Source organism: Wyeomyia smithii, chromosome 2, assembly GCF_029784165.1.
Source record: "Wyeomyia smithii strain HCP4-BCI-WySm-NY-G18 chromosome 2, ASM2978416v1, whole genome shotgun sequence".
In the NCBI taxonomy this organism is placed as follows: Eukaryota; Metazoa; Arthropoda; class Insecta; order Diptera; family Culicidae; genus Wyeomyia; species Wyeomyia smithii.
The window spans coordinates 260,316,881-260,343,177 of NC_073695.1; the positions used below are offsets into that span (position 1 = coordinate 260,316,881).

The 26,297-nt window shown below is 35.5% G+C and overlaps 1 protein-coding gene across 1 annotated transcript in view; it reads left to right on the plus strand.

Annotated features, from left to right (window-relative positions):
* LOC129724882 (exostosin-1) overlaps positions 1-26,297 on the plus strand; it is a 383,585-nt gene that overhangs the window by 293,416 nt on the left and 63,872 nt on the right. The window contains exons 3-4 of the mRNA XM_055680159.1: positions 4,135-4,209; positions 16,175-16,301. Coding sequence (XP_055536134.1) covers positions 4,135-4,209; positions 16,175-16,301 — 202 coding nt within the window. The remainder of the gene's footprint in view (positions 1-4,134; positions 4,210-16,174; positions 16,302-26,297) is intronic.

Genomic DNA, 26,297 nt, shown 5'->3' on the forward strand with positions numbered 1-26,297 from the left:
CGAAATCTATTGCGCGTTGTTGATCTATCTGCAGATAATTCGACCTCAGTTATCGAGTTATGCGGGTTCGGTCAACCGGACATTTTCTACCTAACAGATCGACCAACGACGTTTCTCGTACACACTTTGTCTGCTCTAAAAAAAACGATACGATCCCGCGAAAAACACACCTGAAAAACAGAATATAACAATGTTGCGCGCTTATTACGAAAACTAATCATGAGTATAATATTTCTTGCCAAACATTGCGATCCTCTGCGTACGACGCACGCGATAGATTTTACAGATTTTTTTGTTATACCAAAGAACTGAAATCAATTTTGAAGGTAGAATTCGATTCGATTTTCAAAGTTTTGTAAAAAAAACAACATCAGCATTATGTAGGTATCGATAAAGAAGAAATGGAATGTGACTTGAACGAAGCCCGAAAACGAACGTTTCGAAATATTTGTCAGGATTTCTATTCAAAATTCGTAAAACAAATTGCAAAGAGGTGCGATTTCACCGATCCTGTTATAAAAATGGCAGCTTTAAGTAATCTTAAATCGTTCGTGAAATTGGAAAATTTAAATGATGCGATAATTCCCCAAATTCATAACAATAACTGACTGACAAGGGCTGTCTAACGAATTTCGCACGCTTGAAAAAAAAACTTTTTGACCGGAGTCATTGAAACAAATGACTTAACTTGGTCTGAGCTGTTGAACACCGTTAGGCGGGATGGTAATTTCAAGTTTCTATTACAGATCATTTGTGAGAATTTTTTATATAAATCTACACTCTTCGGTTTGTTTAGAACGCATACTTTTAATATATAATTGAAACCAGAAATTGCATGGCCCCTAAGCTAATGATCTCAATTTCAAAAGCTGAAAGCTACGTTGCAGAACAAGAAGGAGATTCTAATATTAAATTAACGAAAACTTTAAAAAATAAATTTAACAAAAACCTGTATGAACATCATGTAGAGAAGAATGAATTTGTTTAAATATGTTCTGCAAGTAAATTTTTTCCATCCAAGATTCTGAGTTTGCTCAATACAGATTTTTAATACAGATTTTTTGGCCCGAGATACAGATATACAGATATTTTCAAAGAAAAATACAGATATAAATGTGGCAACCCTGTCCCACACTGTTGGGGCACAAAGGTTGCGATCAGCAACCGATTTTGAACCGCAAAATGCCTTTTTTCAAGGCAAATAAACTAGTAATTGAAGGGTGAAAATTTCCTAGCATCAATACAAGCAAACATTCTTCGCGGGATCCTAGCAATCAAATTCTGTTGTAGTTTATTTAGTTAATACACCCACTGTTGGGACAGCACAAAGGCTGCGATCAACATAACCGATTTTGAATAACAAACTGCCCTGTTAGAACGCATTCACAAAGGCAGTTAATTCGAATATGCAGAGCTAATATGAAGTCGATTCAATCAATCAGCATTAACAGAATTTCGTCGTCTCCCAGCTGCCAAGTTGCAACATGATGCAACACGCAACAACGAGCAAACGAAATCGCTTGATGTTACAAGCCGCAATAAGATACGAGTTAAAACGGTTGCGTGTGTGAGAGCACCATCGGTGTTTATTCGCTGGAAACAAATATCGAATGCGAAATGTGGAATAATTCGTCTAAAGAATATTAGAGAATTTGACAACTGAACAGAAGGGCGTGGCCTATTACGTAACACCCTTCGGCTATAAAAGATAGTTTCTGGGAAAACTAGCTACATTCAGGGACGAATGACCGTTTGGGGTTGAAGTCCCTTCAAAAGAAATCAATCAATCAATCAACTAGCTACATTCATGACTCGGAAAGTGAACTGGATGGACCGTCCACAACGTTGACAGCAGTAGCAGCAGATATCGGCACTCAGCAGTTGCAGTAACAGACCATAGCAGCGGGTCGCGCCTGTGGCTGCCTTCAAATTAAGCACTTGCCCTGTGGTTGGTCACCATATCTCAGGAGCAGCGCGGTTCTTCTCGCTTCTCAGCGTGTGTCGTCAGACTGCCGTTGCCATCAGCAAATCCAATTTTGAGCAGAAAAATGCTTTTCTCAAGGCAAATAAACAAATATTTGAAGGTTAATAATTTTTTGACAACTCAAGCGAGCAATCTTTGCTGGATAGTAGCAATTTAAATCTGTAGCAGCCGTCTAATTTACAGAATGTGAAACAGCTTTTACAGCTCATATTTTCAGTGTCTTTATTACCCCACTGTTGAGGCAGCACAAAGCAAGCATTAGTAGACTTTGACTCATTAATGAAACACCTACAACAATGCATTTGCTAATAGTGTGCGTAGTTCTACGTCAGTTATGCGGTCGTGTCTTGGATACAACCTCCTACTTTTTTCTCTTTCTTCGGCCTACGTATTGTAACATTTTATTAAATCAACACCTTAATTTAATTTTAAATTACTCGTATTATAGTCATTATCATCCCAGACTGTTCAACTCAAATATTCAAAGTATTAACAAGATTTGCTTTTTTTTTTCCTCTTGGGGAATTTGTATTCCCAAATCCCTCCTCTTGCGCAAGGCCATAAATAAAAGGTGCGGTCAATCAACCAATAGCTGTTGCGGTACAAACCAGGTTTTTCAACGCTTGCATTCCGACCAAACAGTCTACAGTAACCATTCACTCCGTAAGAGCACTCACCTAACAACACAAGAAACAGGATCTAAACCTTCCAAAAAGCTTATTAAATGTTTTCGCTCTACCGGTTGCAAATCTGTTTCATCCTTCGTCAGCAGACGGAAGGACGCGTTGCAGGCACGCCGAGAGCTACAAAGGAAGAAATCCCTGCGAAAGCGGAAACGTCAGGAGCTGAATTGAATTTATCACCGGAAAGTCTTGTTTACTTTCGGGACTGTCGACCGACGACCGACGGTTGGATCGCATTACTAAGCTAGTCCCGTCGTCAGTCAGTCGGTCGGTAGGTCGGTCGGATGGTTGTTATCATAATTCTGACCCGTACCGTAAAATGAAGGCCGACATCATAATTAAGCAGAGGCGAACCAACAATTATAAGACACCGACCTGAAATTTAAGTTCCTCCTTTACGGCAGCCCGGAATTCGAAAAGTTCAGACAAGTAACATTGAAATAAATTCATTGGGGGTTGTATTTTCCGCTCATTTTTAGCCTCCGTGTATAGTTTGAGTGAAATATAGCTCGCAGCCACATAATCGCTTCCCAGCAAACTCTAATCTAGTTGAGTCATTACGAAACGTCGGATAGATAGCGGCATCGCAAAGTTTTAATCGACCGCCTTGATATTTTCGCAAATTACTTTCCTTCTGGGTGAAGAGTTTCCCCGCGCGTGAGCCACTTGTTGCCGAGGAGAATAAATCACTCGGACCGTGTAGCAGTGTCAGTGTTATGCGCGTGAATAAAAAAATTTCCCATTTTCTGATAGCATTAATCTTCCCGTGACATTCTGAATCATCTGAAAAGTTGTGTTGCTGCTTTCACAATGGCAGTTGCACACTTTTGTTTTTTTGACCAACATACTTTTGCCGAAGGAGGTTTTTCGTCACAAACTCTCTTCCCTTATGGTTTCGGTGGAATCGCGAAAATTCCACACTCGGTTGAATAAGTGCACCCCACCTAAGCTACGGATTATTTGCCGTAAGTTTTTCTCCGCGTCTTGTCCGTTCCCCGCCTCCGCTATTACATACTGTGACTGTGAGTTCACCAGGATGGAAAAAAACAGTTTATGTCTGCTCGCACTTGCTACAGAGAGGTACAATGATGGAATAACAAGTGCGGAGCAAACACATCCTATTTATTACGGTTGAAAATGAAATACACATCAGAAACTAGCTTTTCTCAACTTCACAAGCTTATGATGGCGTGTGATGTTTATGTGATTTTTCTAGCACTTTACTGCACTCATCCGGAGTTGCACACGTCTCAAGCGAAGCTTTTCAAAATTAGTTCTTCAGTTTATCATTAACCAACCATTAACGAACGAATCTTTCGGTAACTAAGCAAACATTCCAGTGAAACGTGTTTTAGTCAACAGTCAGCTGAATATTTTTTGCTTTGCTAGGCGACCGCCCAAAAACCGACACTGGAGCCAACCTTTTCCTAACCTTTACTTTTTTTTCTCTCTTTTCCTTCATTACAGATACGACTACGAAACTTTGTTACAAAATTCAACATTCTGCCTTGTGCCGAGAGGACGTCGTCTAGGATCGTTTAGGTAAATATTGACTTTCACGTGTTGTCCTGCCTGACTGTCCTTTTGAACCCCTCGGGGTTGCGAAGAAAGAAAGCTGCTTTGGAAACGCCCTAAACCAGCGGCACACTTCATCGTCAAGACCGAGCGCGGAGGAGGAAATTATGTGATATTTCATAAACATTTGATAGCCCATCCCGACTGATTATCGAGCGGTGGGTACAGAGTAGAGGGTTTGTTTAAGCGGGGGAAAAACCGTGTACCTACGGCGAAAAAATTGTCTTTTTCATCATCGAACCCCAACGGACGGGTGATGATGCTCCGCTGGTGTTGTAGCCATCGACGTCATCGGGTCGGATTGACGCATCAGTTTGGAAATATTGCCGGTAAAGGCGTTTTTCTTTTGCTGCTGGGTGTGCGGCCTAAAAGCCCGCGGGCAATGAAGGATGGAGATAACGTCAATGATGAACGTTTAAAGATTGAAGATTGAGGAAATTATTATCGCACAAAACCTTTTGGATGTCTTAATTATCCTTAATTCCTTGAATTACAAGGCACCTAATTTCTGAAATTCAAGTCAGACAAGTCAGACAATCCTTAAAGTATAAAATCATGATATCATAAATAATTATAATCATAAAATTTTACCATTCAAGTACCTCAAAATCGTTCTATCTAGAAACCCTAAATCGTACCTTCCAAAAATTTGAAAATCTTTGTTGCGCACAGTGGTTTAAAAGTCGATTTTGACGCGCTAAATTGATAACTCCACGTACTTTGGATATACAATTATGACGTCTTCAGCAAAAATGGTGCGTAATATCTCCTGCATCTTTTGGTGCTATGAGATTTGTGATTAATCTCCCCAAAAGTGAGATGAAAAATTTATTTTTTTGCTCCATCGAGATACAGAGTTGGTGTCTTCGGTAAAGTTATAGGTATAACCAATACGACCAACTTTGCCGAAGACAAAAAATTCGTATCTGTTACTCAAATTGACTTAGAGAGTTTTTATTGAAAATAGACCTGTCAAAACACATTTTTCAATGAAACATATATTTTTCTATTTTCATGGCCTTCACTATGTTCTACAAAGTTGTTAGTAGCATCAATATACAGAACTGTCTGGAAGGTACTATATTCGTATTGTTTGAAAAACTATGAGTTATGGGCTATTTTTTATTTTTTTTCGCCATATTTCAAATTACTGTATCTTTCTTAGGGGCAGGTAGATGCAGATTCGGTAGTAAGCATATGAAAGTATAACAATAGAACTTTCAAACGCTGGTGGTTCCGCTGGTCCACGACTTTCTGCTGATGAGTTGTGTTCATAAGAAAAAACCTCGTTTTCACCCTCTTTAATGATTTAACCAGGTAAAATACTAATATTGTAAACCAAGATAAGTTCGTATCTATGGTGACCATCCTACCAAGCGTGATTCAAGTATTTCCGAACAAGTAAATTACATATGCTTGTTATATGGATATAATTGTATATCCAACGTACGTGAAGTTATCAATTTAGCGCGTCAAAATCGACTTTTAAACCACTGTGTTATGGGGTAAAAAAAACAGAGCCCCCGTCTTTCGAAACACCCTCCTCACCGTCTGCTACTATAAACAGTCTGATGATGACAAATGTTTTTGTTTTACTAGTTAGGACTTAGGAGCATTCTATGAGTTTGAGCTAGCTTATTTAAAGGGGTTATTTCCAAATTCCACAATTTTTGTGTCTCAGAATCCAAAATAATTTAACTTCCGAAACCTTAAAGTACCAAACACCCCCATACTTTGAATCATAGATTCATGAAATATTGAAATCTTACAATGCTGAAATGCTGCCATCCTGCAGTCCAAATATCCTAAAAATTTTGAATGTTCAATCGAAAGAAAAAAAAAATCCAACAGTTTGATTACAAAAAAAAAAAAACAAAAATATTCAAACATCTTTAAATCGACAAAGCCCTTGAAATCATTGAAAATTTTCGTAATCTCAAAAACCTTGAATCTTAAACCTCCGCCGTAGAGTAGTAAAATTCCAACATTTTAAAACAACTCTTAAATTATATTTTGAATTTCCAAATATTTTGTTCCACAAATATTAAAATCCCTATACCTATACATATTTTAAAGGTCCTAAAACTGTCAAATCCTAAGCTTCCTACCATCCTTCATAGGGACAATCCTAAAATTCTGAAATCCTGAGATCCTATGACCGAGCATGCTAAAAATCCCATAACTCTACATTCCGAATGTTTTTGATCCCTGAATCAAAGGATCCTAAATCCTAAAATAAACTGAAAAAAAAAATTAACGTATCGTGACCCCACTCGCACACTCACTCACTGAATCATGAGATATTGGAATCCTCCATTCCAGAATCGTGAATCTTGCATTTTAACAATCGAAAAAAACCTAAGAATTCTTCAATGTGATGATCTCAGCATCGTGAAAAGATGAGTTCGTAACATCCTAAAGCCCAAATCCCTCAAAATGATAAATGCCAAAACTCTCTCAAGATCCTAAATCATTTAATTCTAAAAATTCCAAAATACCGGAGCCCCACACTACTTGATTCAATAAATCATGGAATACTTGAATCTTGTAAATCTGTAACCTCGCCATCCTGCATCTAAAATCCTGAAAATCTTCCATTAAAGAACCTGAAGAAAGAACCTTTTTATATAATGATCTTAAAATATTTAAAATTCATCATACAGACATTCTGAAATCAAAAAATCTCTCAATAATGTGAATAAGAACTAATCCTAACCATAATATGTATCTCAAAATTGGAAATCTTCAAATCTCAAAATTCTGAAATATCGAATTCCTACTAGAGCGTCAATTTCGCGACGGTTTTCAGTTACCCGGGATCCCGGGAAGTAAGAAAAATTGCAATGATAAGTGAAAACGCGGTGATTTACTTAGCTTGGATTTTATTGTTCTTATACAGGTGAGCAATTCCACAGAAAAACGGGCAATCAATTCAATCGACCATTTTTGATTTGACTGAAATTTTGCACAGACGTTTCTATAGGCAAAAGATGCCATTTTGTGCTATTGGTTTAATTTTTTGGAACACGACTCATTTATTTACTAAAATCTATAATAAATTACCTAAACAATGCAACCAGTTCGATCGTGGAGAAATCAAGAAAAGAAAAGTTTTGATTTTTTGAAAAAAAAATTCTTGCAAATTTTTTTCCAGGTTTTTTTTTGGTAGCACAAAATTGTTATCTACGACTTTGCCGAAGACACTATGCCAATCATTTAAACCGGTTTGGCTGTATATTTTCAATTTCCAATAGAGCATTCTATGGGAAATTTAAAATATGTTTACAGTCAAAACAAAGTTTAGATAATAATTTTGTCGTTCCATAAAAAATGTACGCTGTGAAAAAAAAAATTTTTTTTTCAAAAAATCATAACTTTTTTTCCTGATTTCTCCATGATCGGACCCCGGTTGCATTGTTTAAGTAATCTGCTATAGTTTTAATGAAAAAAAAAATAGGTTTTTTAAAAACATGAGCTTTTTTAGATAATTAGTGTTTAATTTTTCTTTTAAGGGGTAATATCCACCAAAAAAAATTTTTCTTGTCATATTTTTCATTGGCTTAAATCATGCTTAAACTATCCTAGAATCAAAATCTACATCGCCCAAGTACTGAAATAAACTCAAAATTCGTTTAAATCATTTTTAGCCAACAACTCTTATGCTCCAAATCACATTTTTCGTTTATTTTCGTTAACTAGTAGAAGTTACCTATATATATATATATATATATATATATATATATATATATATATATATATATATATATATATATATATATATATATATATATATATATATATATATATATATATATATATATATATATATATATATATATATATATATATATATATTTTTTTTTTTTTTTTTTTTTTTTTTTTTCGAACAGATAAAATTATTATCTTCAACTTTGCCGAAGACGTCCCACCGATCAAACAAACCGTTTTGGCCCTAGAAATGTTTGTAATCATCAATACCTTCCCAAAATAGCATTTTCCGATAGCTCCTCAAATTCAATGGTGAGCCGTTCGTCAGACATTCAATCAGTTTGGAATGAATAACTTTTTCTACAAGCTTCGTAGCGCCTAACGGTCTTTAGAAGAGTTTTTTCCAGGAAAATTTCCTACAACATCATGTTTCGATATATTTTTAGGAGCCAACTGGACATCTCTAGAGTGTAAGTTTTGAAAAAGTGGATTTTTCCATATAAAATCGTATGAAAACTTTAAAAATCGGGCGCAAAATAATAGTTCCACCGATCGATCTGAAAAGTTACACGGTTGTTACAGGAATAAGGAATACATAAGGAATACGAAATGTGCATGGGAGCTAGAATTTATTTTTTGTTCCACCCTAATGAACATGAAACTTTCAAAATCTATTTTTTCTATGCCAAATGTCTTAAAGCGTACAGATTTGGTGTTTTTTGAAAATTTATTTTTTAAAAGAAAAGAAAAAGACGAAATCATTTAGCCTCACCGCTAAACTATTAGCGACCTAGGGAGCATATTCATAGGCAAGGAAAAAGAAGGATGATTCATACCAGAGGTTTGTCACAAGTCTGTAAATTTAAGCCAATTTTCCAATAGTTTTCTTTGTGGAAAATATTTTCCTGGGATTTAAATGAAAACTTCTCGGGATCTGGGAATCTTGGGAAATTCCATCCCGGGACGTTGAGGTAAGGACTTTCCAATTCCTACAAACCCAAAATCTTTGAATCCTGCAGTTTTATACTCCGAGAATCCTTCAATCCCAGAGTGCTAAGATATTATATTATTAAAAGTTTTGAATTTCTGAAATATTCAAATTTCAGTCCACGCAACATAAAATCGTAAAATATAATTATTTCAATTGAAAACGAAAAACCTTTGGAAACATGTCGTGTAAGAACCACCACTTTAGAAAATCCGCGTTTCGTCGATTACAAAATCCGCGTGAAAAAATGGATAATTTGCAATCACCGCGTGAAAAACGCATAAATTTCTAAATCTGCGTGAAAATATTCGCGCTGCATAATAGGGTAAAAAGTGACTCTATTGTCTTCAAAACCCAAAACTAAAGAATCTCAAGATATGCTAAAATTCTAAATTTTCAAATCCCGTACTCCGAAATCCAAAAAATCTTGCTTCTCAGAAATCCTAAACTCATGAAATCCCGGAATTCGAGGTTCTAAAAACCTAAAATATTATGCTCCTAAAGTTATGAAATACCCGACACTAATAAATTAATGGAATAATCAGATATTTTCATTCAAAAAAAAACATCACCTTTGTATTCCGGAAGTTCTAATGCTAGGTACTGCATTATTGAAATTCTCTAATCCTAATATCTTCAAATCTGGAAATATTTTATTCTCAAAAATCTGGCCTAATAAAAATTCCTATGTACTAAAAGCCTTTCAACAGGGCTGTCCAACGTACGCCCCGCGGGCCACATATTGCCCTCTGCTTCATTTCTCGCGGCCCGCGTTAAGTTTTGATGCATTCGGCTTGGAATTTGTTGAGATAAAAACGCCTTTGCATAAGTTTAAATTACAAGTGTAAAGCCATCCTATTTTAGTGGGTTGAAACTTTCAATTCGTTTCGACATTTAAAAAATGAACAATTTCAAAAGAATGAAGACAGTAAAAAATAGTCTGTTTTCCTATAGGAAAAATTCAAAAAATCATTGTTTGTTTTTCTTATTTGTTATAGCTGTGGCTTGTAAGCTTACTTTTATTATGGTAAGCTTCAACTGATATCACCCTTGGTTCTTCAATTTAAAATAGACTGCTTTTAGGTAAAAATCAAGGCTAACCAGCATGATATGTTAACATTTATTTGCACAAAATCCAAAAATTAGCTAAAATCTGAAAGTTTTCCAAATTTGGGCCCGGCTGCTGTTGTGACTAGTGAAATTTGGCCCGCGTATCACAAAGGTTGGACAGGCCTGGCCTAAAACATCAAATCTCGAAGTCCTTGAGTCTTCGTTTTCTAATAACTCAAACTTGTGGAATTATGAAATCCAGACACCTACAATCCTTAAGTACCGTAAACTGGGGTGACTTTGAGAGGTATAGTGACTTTGATAACTATACCTCTTTTTTGAAAATGTGGTAAAAAAGTGCTCGTAGTGCTTGGGATTTGTCGTAATCTTCACTGGTTGTCTAGATATATGTCTGCATTGCTACTATTCATGCATTTCCTGCTATTTAATGAGTGATTTTTATGCTAGATTATTAATTGAAAATAAAGTGTATTTTTGGCGATTTTTGTTGAATACTAACAATCGATTCAGGCAGATTCAAAACATCAAGTTGTAATACGTAAAGTTTTTTTATTTTGTTCCCAGATTAGTTCTTAAGATGAACAAATATTATAACAATGCATTTCATTGTTATTTTTGCAAGTTTCTCCTCGAAGGCAATGTTGAGTCCTAATGATCTCCACAGCGTATTACATATTCCTTCTTAACAAAAACTCAAGACGTGAAGTAACATGCAAATTTGGACAATTGCATAAGTCATATTCCACGTGGACTAGTTTTTGATGATTTTAGACCACCTTCCCTCTTAGTGGATAATCATTCATATATATTCTAAAATTCTGTATGAATCTTGGACATTCGCCAACATAAACTGTTCACGTAGAATGTGAATGGCCCCCAAATTGCTTTCCATATTTTTAAACTCGTTTAAGTCGTTTTAGGCTGTTTAATTTAGTGAAAGTAGCAAACTGTTACTCCAAATTCATCAAAATAATGAAGTGATCAAAGTCACCCCGGAATGATGACTAGTGTAAAATTTTTGGAGCATGTTTTAAACCAAAATTGTTGCTAAACTTTTGAAGTAGTGACTGAATCTTACTTAATACATGCCAGTACTTATTTTAAAAATATCAAACAATATTGTTTCCAGTATATTCTGAAAATATTTAAGATACAACCCAAAAAGTGATCAAAGTCACCCCAGTTTACGGTACCAAAATCTCAAAATAATTGAGTCTTGTGATCCTTAACACCCCAAATTCTCTAATCCTGAAGTTCAAAAACGCAGAAAACTCAATTTTCTATGATTTTAAAGTTCCTAAATGCCAGGATTTTGGTCCCAAATTCTTAAAGTACTGAAATTCTGAAATCTCAAAGTATCAATTTCCTGCGATTGTAAAACTATAAAATCTCATGTTTCCTACATTCTCATATTCGGAAAAGTTATTAAATTTTACAATTCTCTTCTATATGATAAAAAAAAGTTGGAGTTCGCAAATCACTTATAAACTCAAGAATGGATCAGCGGATCGGCGTGAAAATTTGTATGTAAGGGTTTCTGGGGCGCGCTCTTATTATGCTGATTTGAGACCACTACTTCCTCTGGAAGGGAGGGCTGTCATACAAATAAAACACAAATTTCTGCATACCTGCTAAACTAATCAAGCAAATGGAACCAAATTTGGCCGGTAGAAGTTTTTGAGGACAAGAAAATTTTTTATGGCGATACGAAACTCCTCCCTCCTCTGGAAGACAAAATGCTAAATTCTTTAAATATTTCTATAAACAACCCTCAACCCTATAGTGCCCGAGTTATTTTACAGACGGACCTCGGTCAAATCACTATAAATCTTTACTAATTTTTTTTTAATTAGTAGTTCAACTGGGCACTGGAGGGTTGAGTTTAAAATCCGTAAAATCATTTTATACTCAAATCCAAAAATTTTGCACACTGTTTCCAAAGCTGCAAAAACGTGATCGAAGTTATTTTGACCCAAAAAAATAAATTTCAGAGCCAAAGTGCCCTCTAGAAAGTTGATCCATTAGTTTTCCTCCATTTTATAGAAGTTGCAATTTTGAGAGTAATCCACTTAATAGTGAGAAGCGAATTTTACTTTTTTTTCATTTTTGCATATAGAAATTCTCTTTGTTCGGAAGAGTTGTTGCACATTTTATAAGAAACAACTTCGTTGAAGATACCATACTTCTATCAATCTATTTAAGAAGACTTTTGTAAAGTTTTCCACATATTGCCACTAAAAATTGATTTTTTCAACATAACATTTAGTAGTAATTTTCTACAATTTATTAATATTCTATATTATTGTTTGCTATCACAAAAAAAAACATTTTCATCGAAGAAAGTTTATTTTTAACTCTCATATTTCATTGGTTATTGACGATTTTTATAGAAACAATGCACTAATTTACTAACAGATATCTTAAAAATCTGCAAATATCTGCACACTAAACTATTTTTATATTTAAGTATAAGTAAAACATCATTTAATCCAGATATAAGCATCTGTCTCTCGCTGTCTCCTGTGTAGATATTTGTAAATAAATAAGTGCATTGTTTTAATAAATATCTTCAATTACTAAATAAACTTAAGAGATAAAATTAAACTTTCCTCGGTGAACTTGTGTGTTTTATTATAGTTAACAACATTGTAGAACATTGAAAAATTTTAGAAAATCACTGGGAAAAGTTATATTGAAAAAATGATTTTAAGGGGCATTCTAGAGGATACTTCACAATAGTTTATTTGAATTAGCAGATACAAGTATAGTGTCTGCGACAAAGTAGTTTCTTGCAAAATGTGCTCAAACTTTACTAAGCAAAGTGGATTTTTATATGCAAAAATGAGAAAAATAAAACTCATTTCTCACTTTTCGGTAGATTATTCACAAAATTGTAATTTCTACAAAATGGAGAATAATTAATAGAACAACTTTACTGAAGACACTACGACTCCAAAATCATTATTTTTTGAGTTAAGAGTAATAAGTGTAACTTGGCGCATTATTCTAGTTAAAATCGTCAATAACCTAAAATATATGAGTGATAAAAATAAACTTTCTTCGAAGATATTGTTTGTTTCGTTGTAGCAAACAATTTTGCAGAGCATTAAAAATTGTAGAAAATCACTATAAAAAGTTAAATAGCGAAAAAAGATTTTAAGTAGTTATCTATAGAAAACTCCACAAAAGTTTATTTAAATTAATTGATAAAAGTATAACGTCTTCCACAAAGTTGTTTCTTTTGAAATTTGCTACAACTTTACTGAACAAAGTAGATTTTTATATTCCAAAATGAGAAAAGTAAAATTCGCTTCTCACTCTTGAGTGGATTAATCATGAAATTCCAACATCTATAACATGGAGAATAATTAATGGAACAACTTTGCTGAAGACGTTACGACTTTAAAATCAATGTTTTTGGGTCAAAATGATTTCGATCACGTTTTTGCAATTTTGGAAACAGTGTGCATTGGTAAATTCGGAAATGGATACTAAAATTTTGAACTTCTGAAATCCGTAAGTCCTGAAACCTAGAAATAATCCAAAAATTGCAACTAAAATAGTTTAAAATTTTGACTAGTTGAAATTCTCAAATCTTTAAGTCTCGAAACCTTTATATCATAAAGTTTCAAATCCCTAAAATTTCCAATTTGTCAGTAGCCTTACACGCAAAAATTATTGTAAGAAAATCTTGAATTCCTTTTATCTCAAAATGATTGAACCATAAAATTAACCTAAAAATTCTGAAATCCCGAGTTCCCAGAACTCAAAAACTTTGTTATCTTTTAATCCTCAAGCCTCAAAATTACACAATCATTACTTCCTGAAACACCTACAAATCTTTAACCCTCTAGTGCCCAGTGCCGCCTTCAGACGGTCTTCAGTTAAACCTCTAAAAAGCGTCAATTAGAACTTAAAAAATGTTTATAAAGCTTCACAGTGTTTTTTTCGAAGTCCGTCTAAAACTTAATTTCGGCACTAGAGGGTTAATTTTAGTATCCCAAAGTCCTAAAATTGTAAATTTGTAATCCCAAAACATCCTAAATTTGATTTGCCGTTTTCTATATTTCAAACATCAGAAGTGTCAGGGAAACTCTCAAATTCTATTATGAATGAAATATAACACTGGTAAACACACGTTTTGCTAAAATTAGAAAAAAACAAAGGTTAAAAGATTGTAGCTTTTCAACCATTTCTGTGATTTTCTGGTGCCCTTAGCAAAGATATTTTTTCAGAAACCTAAATGAGTTTTCTCGTAAGTCAACGTAGAACCATCGAACCCGGCGAGCAACTACTCGACGGCCTTTTGACGCACTTCTGCAGTCATTAAAAAAACCAAAATTAACAGGTTAAAAAGCTAAAATCTTCTTAGGGCACCTTGTTTGATCTTCGGGGCAACTTTTTCCGCATTGTCGACCAGTGTAATCATTGAAAAAAATAATTAAATTAAAAAAATAAACAAAATCACCACAACTATAAGGTTTGCAACCATGACCCTTGGGGTTTGTAGTTTTATTATAAAACTCGAAAACATTATACACCTTAAATCCTCAAATCTCATTATTTCTTAATTTCTTTGTCCTCAAATCTCGCAATTTTATAATTTATAATTTAACAGATCCTGAAGTTTTATTAATATTTTATTAAAAGATGCTCTTCTCTTGAAATAAAAAAAAAACATATACTAAAACCCCTGAACCCTCATTCTCGAAAATCCCAGATTTCTAGTCCGGTTTTCTAGTCCGGTTTACTGGAATGTGGAAATTAAAAAAAAAATCAATGTTATATCATGAATGTTTTCCAAGTTTTAAATTAGTCAAATGTTCAACTCCAGAATTTTACGAATGCTTCTTAAATTATTTATATTGTAAATTCAGAGAAATGTAATGAAATGATTGAATTCCCACAAACGTATTTTTGTTGGCCAGGAATTTCAATACAGTAGAGTAAAGCAGAACTCAGCTGCTGTATTATGTATTCTTTTCTTTTAATACATATCAAAACTGGTTCGTTAGATCGGTATCAAATCCTATCAATGAGGAATCATTGTTGTACGTAAGTACTTTGCTTGTGGAGCAAAGATTCAGTAAATGATTGGTAAATGATAATTTCTGATCAAACAACTTCATGATATTTCATCGTTCAAATGAAGTGTTGATAATTAAATCAAGTCCTGGAATGTTATAATTCGCGCACGTTTTCAAAGAATACACTTCTAAGAAAGATGAAGTCTAAAACAAGCGATTTTCAACACGAAGTCTGTATCTAATCAACAGGAGGTCAATCTCCGACAGCGTAGTTTAACGCCTAGGCTTTACTTCATCCTGTCGCTTAAAAAATTCAACTGGGTGTTCAATAAAGCGAAAAATACTTGAAAAAACTAATAAAATATTCAATACCCTTAAGTATATCGCAATAAATTGAAAACGCACCCCTAAAGAGCTTCCACTTATCACCAATTCTCCCCTTGTCCAGCAGAAACTCAGTCTTCGAAATTATTTCCATCAATCTCCGTCACTGCATTTTCATTGATCGCATTTGGAATTATTTTATGCTCCCCAACCAATCGGGCTGCCCTTTTCGACCGACAATAAAAGTCAAATTACCAAAGTGGATTTTCGCTTCATCACTCCACCAAAAAGGAACTTAAGGCATTCGATCGGTGCTGACACCGGACAGACGAGCAGTGAATTATTCTCCCCTCTCCCGGAATGTCCCCAGCAGCAGCCATTACTGTGCTTTGCATTCTCCCCAGGAATCGTAATGCTATTCAGTCACAAGCCTCCCGGACGGCAGAAGCAAGAGGCATTTCGCCAGTAACGGTTTTCGGATTGTATCCCGAATAATGCGGCTTATCAATTATTCGCTCTGTGGGTTACTGTCATCTTGGCGTTGAGCCCATAAAGTTATGTAGAAGGGAGTGGCTTTTTCGCTGGATTTTTCATATTCTGGTCAAAATAAACTCGTAATTTGAATATTGAATTCAAACTTAGTTGGGATGGCATTTAAAAAAAAAAGGAGTCATGGGGTCTTCAAAAAATTTACTTTTGAAGCTATGTGATATTCCCTCAGTCGGGTTCACTGTAAAGTGACATCCGAACCGCATCTATCGCTAATCCATTTATTTATTTTTTTCTCTCTTTTTCCATGTCATGTCTTCCGCAGGTTCCTCGAGGCGCTTCAGGCAGGTTGTATACCGGTGCTGCTGTCCAACTCGTGGGTGTTACCGTTTCAGTCGAAAATCGACTGGAAGCAGGCAGCAATCTGGGCCGATGAAAGACTGTTATTGCAGGTGAGGAAACTTCCTGGTTGTGGTGGTGGTGGAAGGGATTTATTTTTCGTTCATTCCGCTTTAGTTGCTCCCGCGATCGGCCATAAGTATACGACAAAAAGGATGTCACGCTCGACTTGACAAACTGGTTCCGAAAGGGCCCTTGGCATCCTAAAACCATAAATATAAACCAAACTCGACATGCATCGTGGTGCAGGTTATTTAGGAGGTTCAGTTTATGCTCCAATGGATGCTCACAGGAAGGGCAGAGCTCAAACGGCTTTCATTACTGTTTTAGAATAAAGATAATGAAGACTACTTATCCAACGTTTCGAAAATGACAATTTTGACGAACGGTTTAATCGGCATTGTTCTTAAATCTGTGCTAGAATTATCTAATTCATTGTAAGATTTTTTTCCTGCCATAAAACATTCCGGTTTTAACACTGATCTGCAAAACAATTACCAATGGAAAGATTTGTCCTTTACCGATATTGAAAATCCAACCCCGGAGCACAAACGTGGAATGAAATCCCTTCGAGACATATTTACGCAACGTATTTACCGATTTACCGGGACGATCCTCCATAAAAATGCCATTATAACACCGATTCCATGCTTAGTGCCCAGAGCTGTGGCTCGTTAGGGTGAATACACCAGTAGCTGCTGCTGATCTGCCTGCTACCGTTGCAGTTACCGGCGGCGGAGGATTATCCCTGTGCGGTACAGGACATCCCAGCCCGGTTCAGCACCGTCACCTAATGGGAAATTAATGGATGCGCGTCGATGCTAGCGTCGCCCTGGCCGCTCAGGTGGAAGCACCTTTCCGCAATGTGTCAGCAGAAAATGTTTCGCGCTCGGAACCATTTGCCATTTTTTTTAGATTGGGGAACACGATATGGCATACGGGACTGATTGGCTTCGTGGTGAAGAAACTGCCACCTGCGGAAGCGAACAAAAACCAGCATCGTAAGTCGATCGATTCTTTTTAATGTCACTATATTGTTGCAACAAGACAAAGAAGCAACCGATCTGTTCGTGGGTCCACATGAATGTACAACACCGAAACTCTACGGGTAGTATGCTAATTATACACGAGAAAAGCTCGGTTCCTCCATTACCTTCATAATAAATCACTTTACCGGCAAGCTTAATTCCCACACAAAAAAAAGTAGAACTATTATTCAACATATCTAGTGCTACTACAAATGGGAAAATAAATAGCCAACCGGAACTTGCGAGTGGCTAATATTTCACTGCCCCTCGCGAACAGCCTCATTACCTGTTCCAGTGGGTAAACTTTCTTTGTTCCGGCTCCTCACGTGGGTTGCCAAGGCGCAAATCTTTTCAGGTTTACATGTTGCAACGCCAAAGAAAAGAAATAAATTTTCCTGTGCATATCGTCGCTAGGTGGTCGTTCGGACCGTAATCCGTACCCACGCTAGCCAAGTAAAGGAGGTCAGCTGGCTGGTTTTTTTTTGCCGCTCCGCTAGCTTCCCGCGAATATTTCAAAGGCTCCTTCCTGTTGCTGCTGCTGCTTTTCTTCCTCCCTCTCGACACGGAGCAATGTAATAGTAAACCTCTTGATGCTCGTTTTGCGAAGGCGGGCGGCCAATTTGGACGCATTTATATTGAAATGAAAGTGATTGTTTCGGTTTTTTTTTCGGTCATCGTTATTTTAAAGCATTTGAAATCTTCGTTTGATCTGTGAAATAATTTAATTATGCAGCATCGCAAGTATTTTTTCATAATTTTCACCGCATGAAACCAATATTTGCGATTTAAATTATTGTTATATTACTCTTGACATTTTATTTAAATTTTCGTACCATTTTCAATTATACTGAAATTTTGCATTTTTTTATCGTCATGTAAAACTTTCCAAAAAACCACATACAGTCATACCTCGATATAAGGCAACTTTATTTTTATTTTCGTTACGTTATATCGAGTTATGTTATATCGAAGCAAAAAAAATTTTTTTTTAATTTATGCAAGAATGTTAATGGTTGCTCAAATATGCGCGAAAACCCATTTTCCATAACCTATCAGTATTTTTAAACCTTTCTTATGCCCATTTAGAAATATTTTCAGAAGCAAAAAAAATTGTTTTTTCAATTGATACACAGGTTACTCAAAGATGCGTGGAAACCTATTTCCTATCACCTATCAGTAACTTTAAACCATTCTTATGCCCATTTAGGACAATTGGTCGGTGTGAGTTCAGACCGGACCAAGTGACATTTTGATCATTTCGAGAAAAACGAGTTTGAAGTTTGTTGCTCTGGGAATTTTGAAGTTTTCAATATTTTTGCGCAGTTTTGATGTTATAAGTTGGAGTAACTCTCTAACTGTATCATGCAATGTGGCAATTGAAAAAACGGAGTGCCGTGAGCTCGAAAAGGACAGGTTTGTAACTGATTAAATGTACTTGGTCCACTCTGATTGAATCAAAGAAGAATCATTGATGACTTGGTCCATTATGACTGAACAATTGAACAAATCATTTTAGTCCATTGATAGTCGAACAGTCAAAAAGTTTTTAATCTACATGGTTAGCTTCTGCGACATCAACAATTATTGAAAATAATTTGAATAAACTTTAAACTGTGTTTGTTCCAACAAATCAATGGTAAGAGCGGAATGTTTTAATGGAACAAAAATATGGTTAATTCACTCAATTCAGTTATTCGTAATCATCCACTTTCTCTGCAACTTTGGCCAAAATTGCCGTAGAATTGATAATGGACTGTATGGTTTCCTCGTGTTTTGGTTCTGGAATTTCTGTCACGTTTGGATGTAGAGCTTCAAGGACATCTTCATGAAAAGTTGGCACAGGTTCTTCATTATTGATTAGAAAATAATATTGAATAGATATTGACAACATGCTTTACACACTTAAATGTCAATCGAGTCAGCTCCTTCTTGTATTAATATGAAAGGTCTTCTCCAAACAATCGCTTGTGTTGCCAATAGCTTCGTAATTTCATTACGGGCATAAATCTAATTCGCTTGCATAAAACAGTAAGAAACATACACTTATCGCTTATTTCAACCTCCTGAGGATATAATTCATTGGTAAAATCATCAAGTTTTGAGTCAGTATTACTACTGTAACTTGAACTTCTTTCTGAAATGGTGGAATGTTGTGTCACCCACATAAATGATTAACGTTTCTCATTTACGTGTTCAATCAGAGTGGACCATGTACATTTTCCTTATTTACTGGTAAAGTATACTTTTTTGACTAATGGGCAAAGAAGCATTCCGATAAGTTGCCTGATAGTGTTGAAATTCATTTATGTTGACTTCAAACCGATGCTGTAAATTCCGATAATTTCAACTTTTTTCTGCTTAACACATGGTTCACTTTGTCTGCACACTATAAGGCATGATATCAGGTCATGTTAGTGACAGCCATAAACGGTCCAAAGACACATCCAAAACCACGGCAGTGCGTGAAACTTTACAGATTCCGATGGGGGGGTGAGTGAAAGAGTTCTCTGATACAAAGAAATCCGGAAAACGCTTGAAAATTCTTCCGTACGTTCGCTTTTATCAATAGCTGACCGAAGGCAGTCTCCTTGAAAATAAACACTTGGTCCATTCTGACTGAACACTGTAATCGCTTTTCATTGGTCATGCAGACAAAAATCATGCTGTTATTTCTGCTGTTTTGAAGATAAATAAAATCTGATTGTTGTGTGATGTAGCTTAAGAAAATCTTTATCCAATACTATCGTTTACTCGTTTTTTCCAATTTTGCGACTTGATCCGGTCTGACTTAACACCGACCAATTTTCAACAAGCAGAAATTTTTTTTTTTAATTGATGCAAGACTGTTGACGGTTACCCAAAGATGCGCGAAAACCTATTTCCCATCACCTATCAGTATTTTTTTAACCTTTTCTATGCCCATTTAGAGAATATTTCAACAAGCAAAAAAAACATTTTTTTTCTAATTGATGCAAGACTGTGAATTGTTACTGAAGGATGCGTGAAAACCTATCTTCCATCACGTATTAGTATTTTTATGCACATTTAGGACAATTTTCGCATTAGTTTCATTAATTTGAAAACTTTCTACAAACACTTTTTTTAAGCAATTTCTACCCCGAAAACAGTTGCTGTATCATTTATTTTCAATTTCAATACATTTTCAAAGTTACGTTATATCGAGGTAAAAATTACGTTATATCGAGCTACGTTATATCGAGGTTGCCTTATATCGAGGTATGACTGTATTTGTAAATAATAATATATTTTTAATATAACTTGATTTCTACTTGAACTGTTGAAATGACATCTAAATAACAGTTAGTCATAATAAAAAGCATAAAATGTACTTATTTTGGAACGATATTTGTTCCGTTTTTTTTCGAACAGCGTAAATTGTGCTCTTAAATTTAGTGAAGGTTTATTCAAGAAAAGTCTCGATTTTCGTTTAAAAAAAATGTTTCAGTATACCATGCTAAAAAATTATGGGGTGATGGTGACATTTTCTGAACTAGAGTGGTCGATTTTTTCCAAAATTTTGTATATTTTGAGCTGTTTGATCGATTTTGAGTTTTTGGCGTTAAGCAGAAGCCTCTCAAGGGAAAATACCTACCTGTTCTTTTAGAAAATAATAATTTTGCGAAAATCATGATTTTTAAATCATGTAACTTGTCGTTTTTTGAGAATTCAACACAAAGAATCTTCTCGTATCGTTTGATATTTGTTCGATTCCTAAGAAAATTTTAATCAAATAATAAATTTTGAAGAAGGTATACATGTTTTTTCGGAGATAGTTTTTTTTTTAATTTTCAATGATTTATTTATTAATTTATTTATTTCGTCAATCATAGTAGACTACATCTTAAAAACTATTGCTAACATCACAAATATAGTTATGTAATTCTAGTGTTCAATATTTTTCTAAGAGCATTTCGTGACAACGTTAAATCAATAACTTCACAATATTTATTGTAAAGACTCTTCATACTATTAACTGGCCCGGCCATGGCATATTCTGTTCTATAAGAATTTAATACGAAATTTTTTCGCGTTCTTAATGAGCGTGTAGGAGCATAAAAGTTGAGTTTTCCAAGCAGATTTTCCGAACTTATGCGTTGTGAAACTAAATCGTTGACAAGCGTTACCGAAGCAATTTCTCTTCTTTTTTCAAGCGTTTCTATATTAATAAGCATGCAACGCGATTCATAACAAGGGAGAGGAAATGAATTCCAACCTAGTTTTCTTAGTGCATATAACAAAAACTGTTTTTGTACGGATTCGATTCTATTGGAATGGACGTCTTGATAAGGCGACCAAACAACACTACAGTATTCTAAGATAGATCTAACATATGTAACAAAGAGAGTTTTTATAGTGTACGGGTCTACGAAATGATAACTGAACCTTTTTATAAAACTTAGCATACTGTTGGCTCTATTGATGATCGTATTGTAGTGATCAATGAATGTTAACTTAGAATCCATAATTACTCCTAAATCTCTAATTTGATAACACCTTTCTACAACTTGATGTGCAAGAGTGCAACTGGCATGTTCAGGATTTCTTTTCCTTGTGTAGGATATAATATTACATTTTTTTACGTTGAGATCAAGAAGACTTTTTTTACACCAAATGTAGAAAATGTCAACCTCTTGTTGGAATTGTTGGATGTCTGATTTGTGTTTTATTTCCATGTACAGTTTCATGTCATCGGCATATATCAATACTTTGAGACGATTCAACACAAGGGTAACGTCATTAACAAATAAAATGAAGAGCAAAGGGCCTAAATGGGAGCCTTGTGGAACTCCAGATGTCACTTTTACTGGTACAGAAAGGTGTCCCTTAAACCTAACCGTTTGTGTCCTGTTCGTCAAATAAGATTCAATCCATTTAAGTAGGCCTGACTCAAATCCCAGCTTTTTTAATTTGAACATAAGCATGGAAATATCTACTCTGTCAAAAGCTTTACTAAAATCCGTGTATAGAGTTTCCACGAAGTTGCCTCTGTCCATAGACGCAAGAGAGAAATCAACAAATTCAAGTAAGTTGGTAGCCGTAGACCTCCCTTTGTAAAAACCATGTTGGTTACACGTTATGCGATTCTTTACCTGATTAAATATTTTTTGGTTTACGATAGCTTCAAAAAGTTTAGGAATACATGATATTATTGCAATGCCACGATAATTTTTGATGTCAGATCTCTTACCTGACTTGAAAATCGGTATAAGAAAAGATTTTTTCCAGACTGATGGAAACTGTCCGGACGTAAGGGATAAGTTGAAAAGCCAAAACAAGGGTTTTACGAAGGCAGGAGCAAGATTTTTCATGAGTGAGGGACCTTTTGAAGCGTCCAGTTCTTTTAGTGTTGCGAGGATTTCTTGAACAGTTATTTGCTTAATAGATACGTTATTTATTTGTTCATGCAAGTGCGAGAAATACTCAAAGTCCCTGACTTCGTCGCTATTTTTATAAACGGTTTGAAAAAAACTCGCAAACTTGTTGCAGATTTGCTTTGAGTCAGTACTGGCAAAGTCTTCATATTGCATGCGAGATGGGAAGTTATTAGACTTCATTTTATCGTTTGCAAATTTAAAAAACTGTTTTGGGTCTGATTTAATGTTATTTTCCACCCTTGTGTTGTAGTTCTCATACGCAATAGATATTTTAGTATTCAGTTCATCACAAATGTTCAAATATTTGTCCAAATTTCTTTGGTCTTTAAGTTTTTTGTGAGTTTTATGAGCTTTTTGTTTCCTATTCTTTAAATTTTTGATTTCTCTGGTGAACCAAATGGGATCTTTTGAGCTAACCGTTTTCTTTTTTGATTTTGGTACAGTTGAGTCTAAAACACTATACAGTGATGATAAAAAATTATCAACCGCTTTGTTCATATCTATTTCATTTTTTAGAAGTGATTGCCAGTCGGTGTCAGTTAATTTACGATTGATTAGTTCAAAGTTTGCTTTAGTGAAGTCATATTTATATTCAGGCTCATGATCAGGGGGTCGTGATCTCTCGGTATCAATCATTAGCGAGTACTCAATTGCAGTATGAAATTTTTCATTTTTCCATAGGGGATATTCTGCTTTGTCAACACTAAAATCTTCCGTGCAATTGGTGAATAAAAAGTCTAAAAAACAGTTTTGCTCATTCCGGATTGAGTTTACCTGATTTAATCCAAGTTGACTAAAACCGTCAAAAATGAATTGCAGAGTTTCGTTTTCTCCTACTACAGGAAGTAAAAGCGATTCATTATCATCGTTTACAATAAAATCAGCATCATTTTGATTGAAATCTCCATATAAATGAATTTTTGAGTTAGTGTGGGACTCATCATTCACTAATTCTACCGTCCTTAAAAATTTTTCATATGATTGCTTTTTGGCAAAGTGGGGTGGAAAGTAAACAGATACGAAAATATGGATTTCACCCTTCAACAGAACTTTAACTCAGACATCTTCAAATTCGGCATGTTTCTGGGTTATGATTTGCTCAGAATCATGCTGAACCCCAACAGCTACAAGCACTCCTCCACCTGATTTCTTATCAGATAGTGATAAATCACGATCGCTTCTGAACACATTAAAGGAACTGTTGAAAACTTCTTCACTCTTAATATCTTCGTTCCAGTTCGTTTCCGTTGCTAAGATGATTGAGTATGAACATCCACTTATTCTGTTATTAATGTGATTAATTTTGAGTGCACTGCGCATCCTGTTGAAATTCTGAGCATAAATCAAAACTTCATTGACTACTGGCGTTGTTTTTTATTTCTCTGAGCGTCACTGATTTTGAGAACACGAATGCTTACAATAACATCCATCACACGGGAAACTTGCTGATCTAAAATTATTGTTATTGTTATAGTTGTGGCTGCCAGCCAAATGGTAAGGACACGATACAGCTGAAGAGGTCGCGGGAGTCGTTAAGTTGAGCGGGCTCGTTGAAACGGTAGGCATGAAAGATGATTGTGACTCATTATTCGCTGGGTACGGATTAAGTATTTCGCCTCGTTGAAAAGAGATATGCTGGAGATTAGGTGGGGGTCGAGAAAATTTATCCTTCGCTGCAGCAAGAAGCACACGGTCCGGTGGTAGTTGGTTGTAGTAGCTGTTGTTAAGATTCCTGTTAAAATTGAGGTAACGATTCGGGATTTGATTGTTGTTATTATTGATGCTGTTATTGTTGTTGTTGGAGTTGTTAATGTTGCGGTTGTTGTAGATGTTATTATTGCTATTGAAGTTATTATTGTTGCGGTTCTGGTGGTTGTTGTTGCTGCGGTTGTTGTAGATGTTATTGTTGTGATTGTAGTTGTTATTGTTGCGGTTCTGGTGGTTGTTATTGCTGCGGTGGTTGTAGATGTTATTGTTGCGATTGTAATTGTCATTGTTGTTCAGGTGGTTGTTATTGTTGCGGTTGTTGTAATTGTTACCATTGCGGTTGTTGTTGTTAGTATTGTTGTTGTAAGCCTGTTGTCGTCGATTCCTCCTTCTTCTGGCTGCATCTGCATTCTTCAACTGTACCAAACGACGCCTTTTACGTTCATCATAATCTGTCCAATCCGCTTTCCAAACTTTTTTTGAACCTAGAAACCGCCAACCTGAATTATTGGCATTATCCAAATTAAGTTCTGTTGCCAAACTTGGAAGTGAAACAGGTGAAGCTATTGGGGGAGCGGCAACACTCGCTGACTTAGATCTTAGTTCTTCGATGCAGGATGACAGAGTTTTAAGTTCATCTACAATGTTTATCTCTAACGGATTGGTTTGTATAGAACAGCTGGTTGCTGTTTCTACAAACAGCTATCCTAACTGAGAAAGTTCGTTATTTATGCTGGTCAGCGATTCCGTTAATTCGTTCCGAAGTTCGTTCTTGAATTCCGAAAAAGCAATGTTAACGAGCTGCGTCAGGTGATTTTTAAGTGTAGGCATAACACCAGCCACACTGTTGGCTTTGATGTTTGACGTTAGCGCTTGGTTTATTTGTATAAGTGACTTGTCGATACCCTCTAGAGTTTCTGGAATTGTGCTTGGTTGTTCGAGTTGGGTCACAAGTCGATGAATCACCTCTGTATTATCATCAATCAATTTCGTCAGCTTGTTCTGCTGTTTGGTCAACGTGTTCAATTCAAACGATGCCGTTACTAAAAGTTGGCAGGAATCGCAGCACGGTAGCAGAAATGCAGTTGGATCTACGGCTGGTTTATCTTGTTTGTCTTGTTTGTCTTTTTTAACGATACGCAGAGAACTTCTGCTTTTAGCAACTACTTCGGGGGGGGGGGGCACGATACTCCCACACAGGAGGCATGGAATTTTCGATTACACCCTCCAACACACGACCAGAACACTTCGGCACCGGAGTCTTTCGCGCAGACTTCGCAAATTTGATTCATTTTTACCGACACAAAAACACAAGAAGCAAAATGAAAACTAAGCGAAAAACAATAATTTGATTTAAATTCGCGCGTGGATAGGAGCTAACAACAAACACGTCCAACTTGGTTGACGACTGACGACTGTTGATGTCCACTATGGCCACCATGCGCATCCATTAAAAATTAAAAATTTTGAAAAAGGTTCCAAGGTTCAAACAAAAGAGTACGAGAAAAACAATTATGGTGGTTTTGAGCATGATCGAAGCAAAACAGAAATTCCGGATAGGACTTGTTTACCTGGGATTGCTGTATAACTGAACTAAAATCGGATTCTATGCATCATTTACAAAAGATTTCTTTATTAAACTGTTCTAGATTATTGAAATCAAAAAATTAGAATGGTCTGTGCCTAAGTGCACAAATGTAGGTTCGAGGTTATTAACCCTAGAAACCTGAGGGGTTCAAATGTTTTTGTACTGTTTTGCACATTTGTACTGCAAGTTTAATTTATACCAAAGCTTAAAAGGTAAAATCGACTGTTCCTGTGATTTGAAGAGCAACATTTACATCGCGAAAGGCTCCGTCAACTAGGAGGAACGCTTAAAAAACGTTTTTGTCTTTTCTCAAGCAACACATTGTTGCGT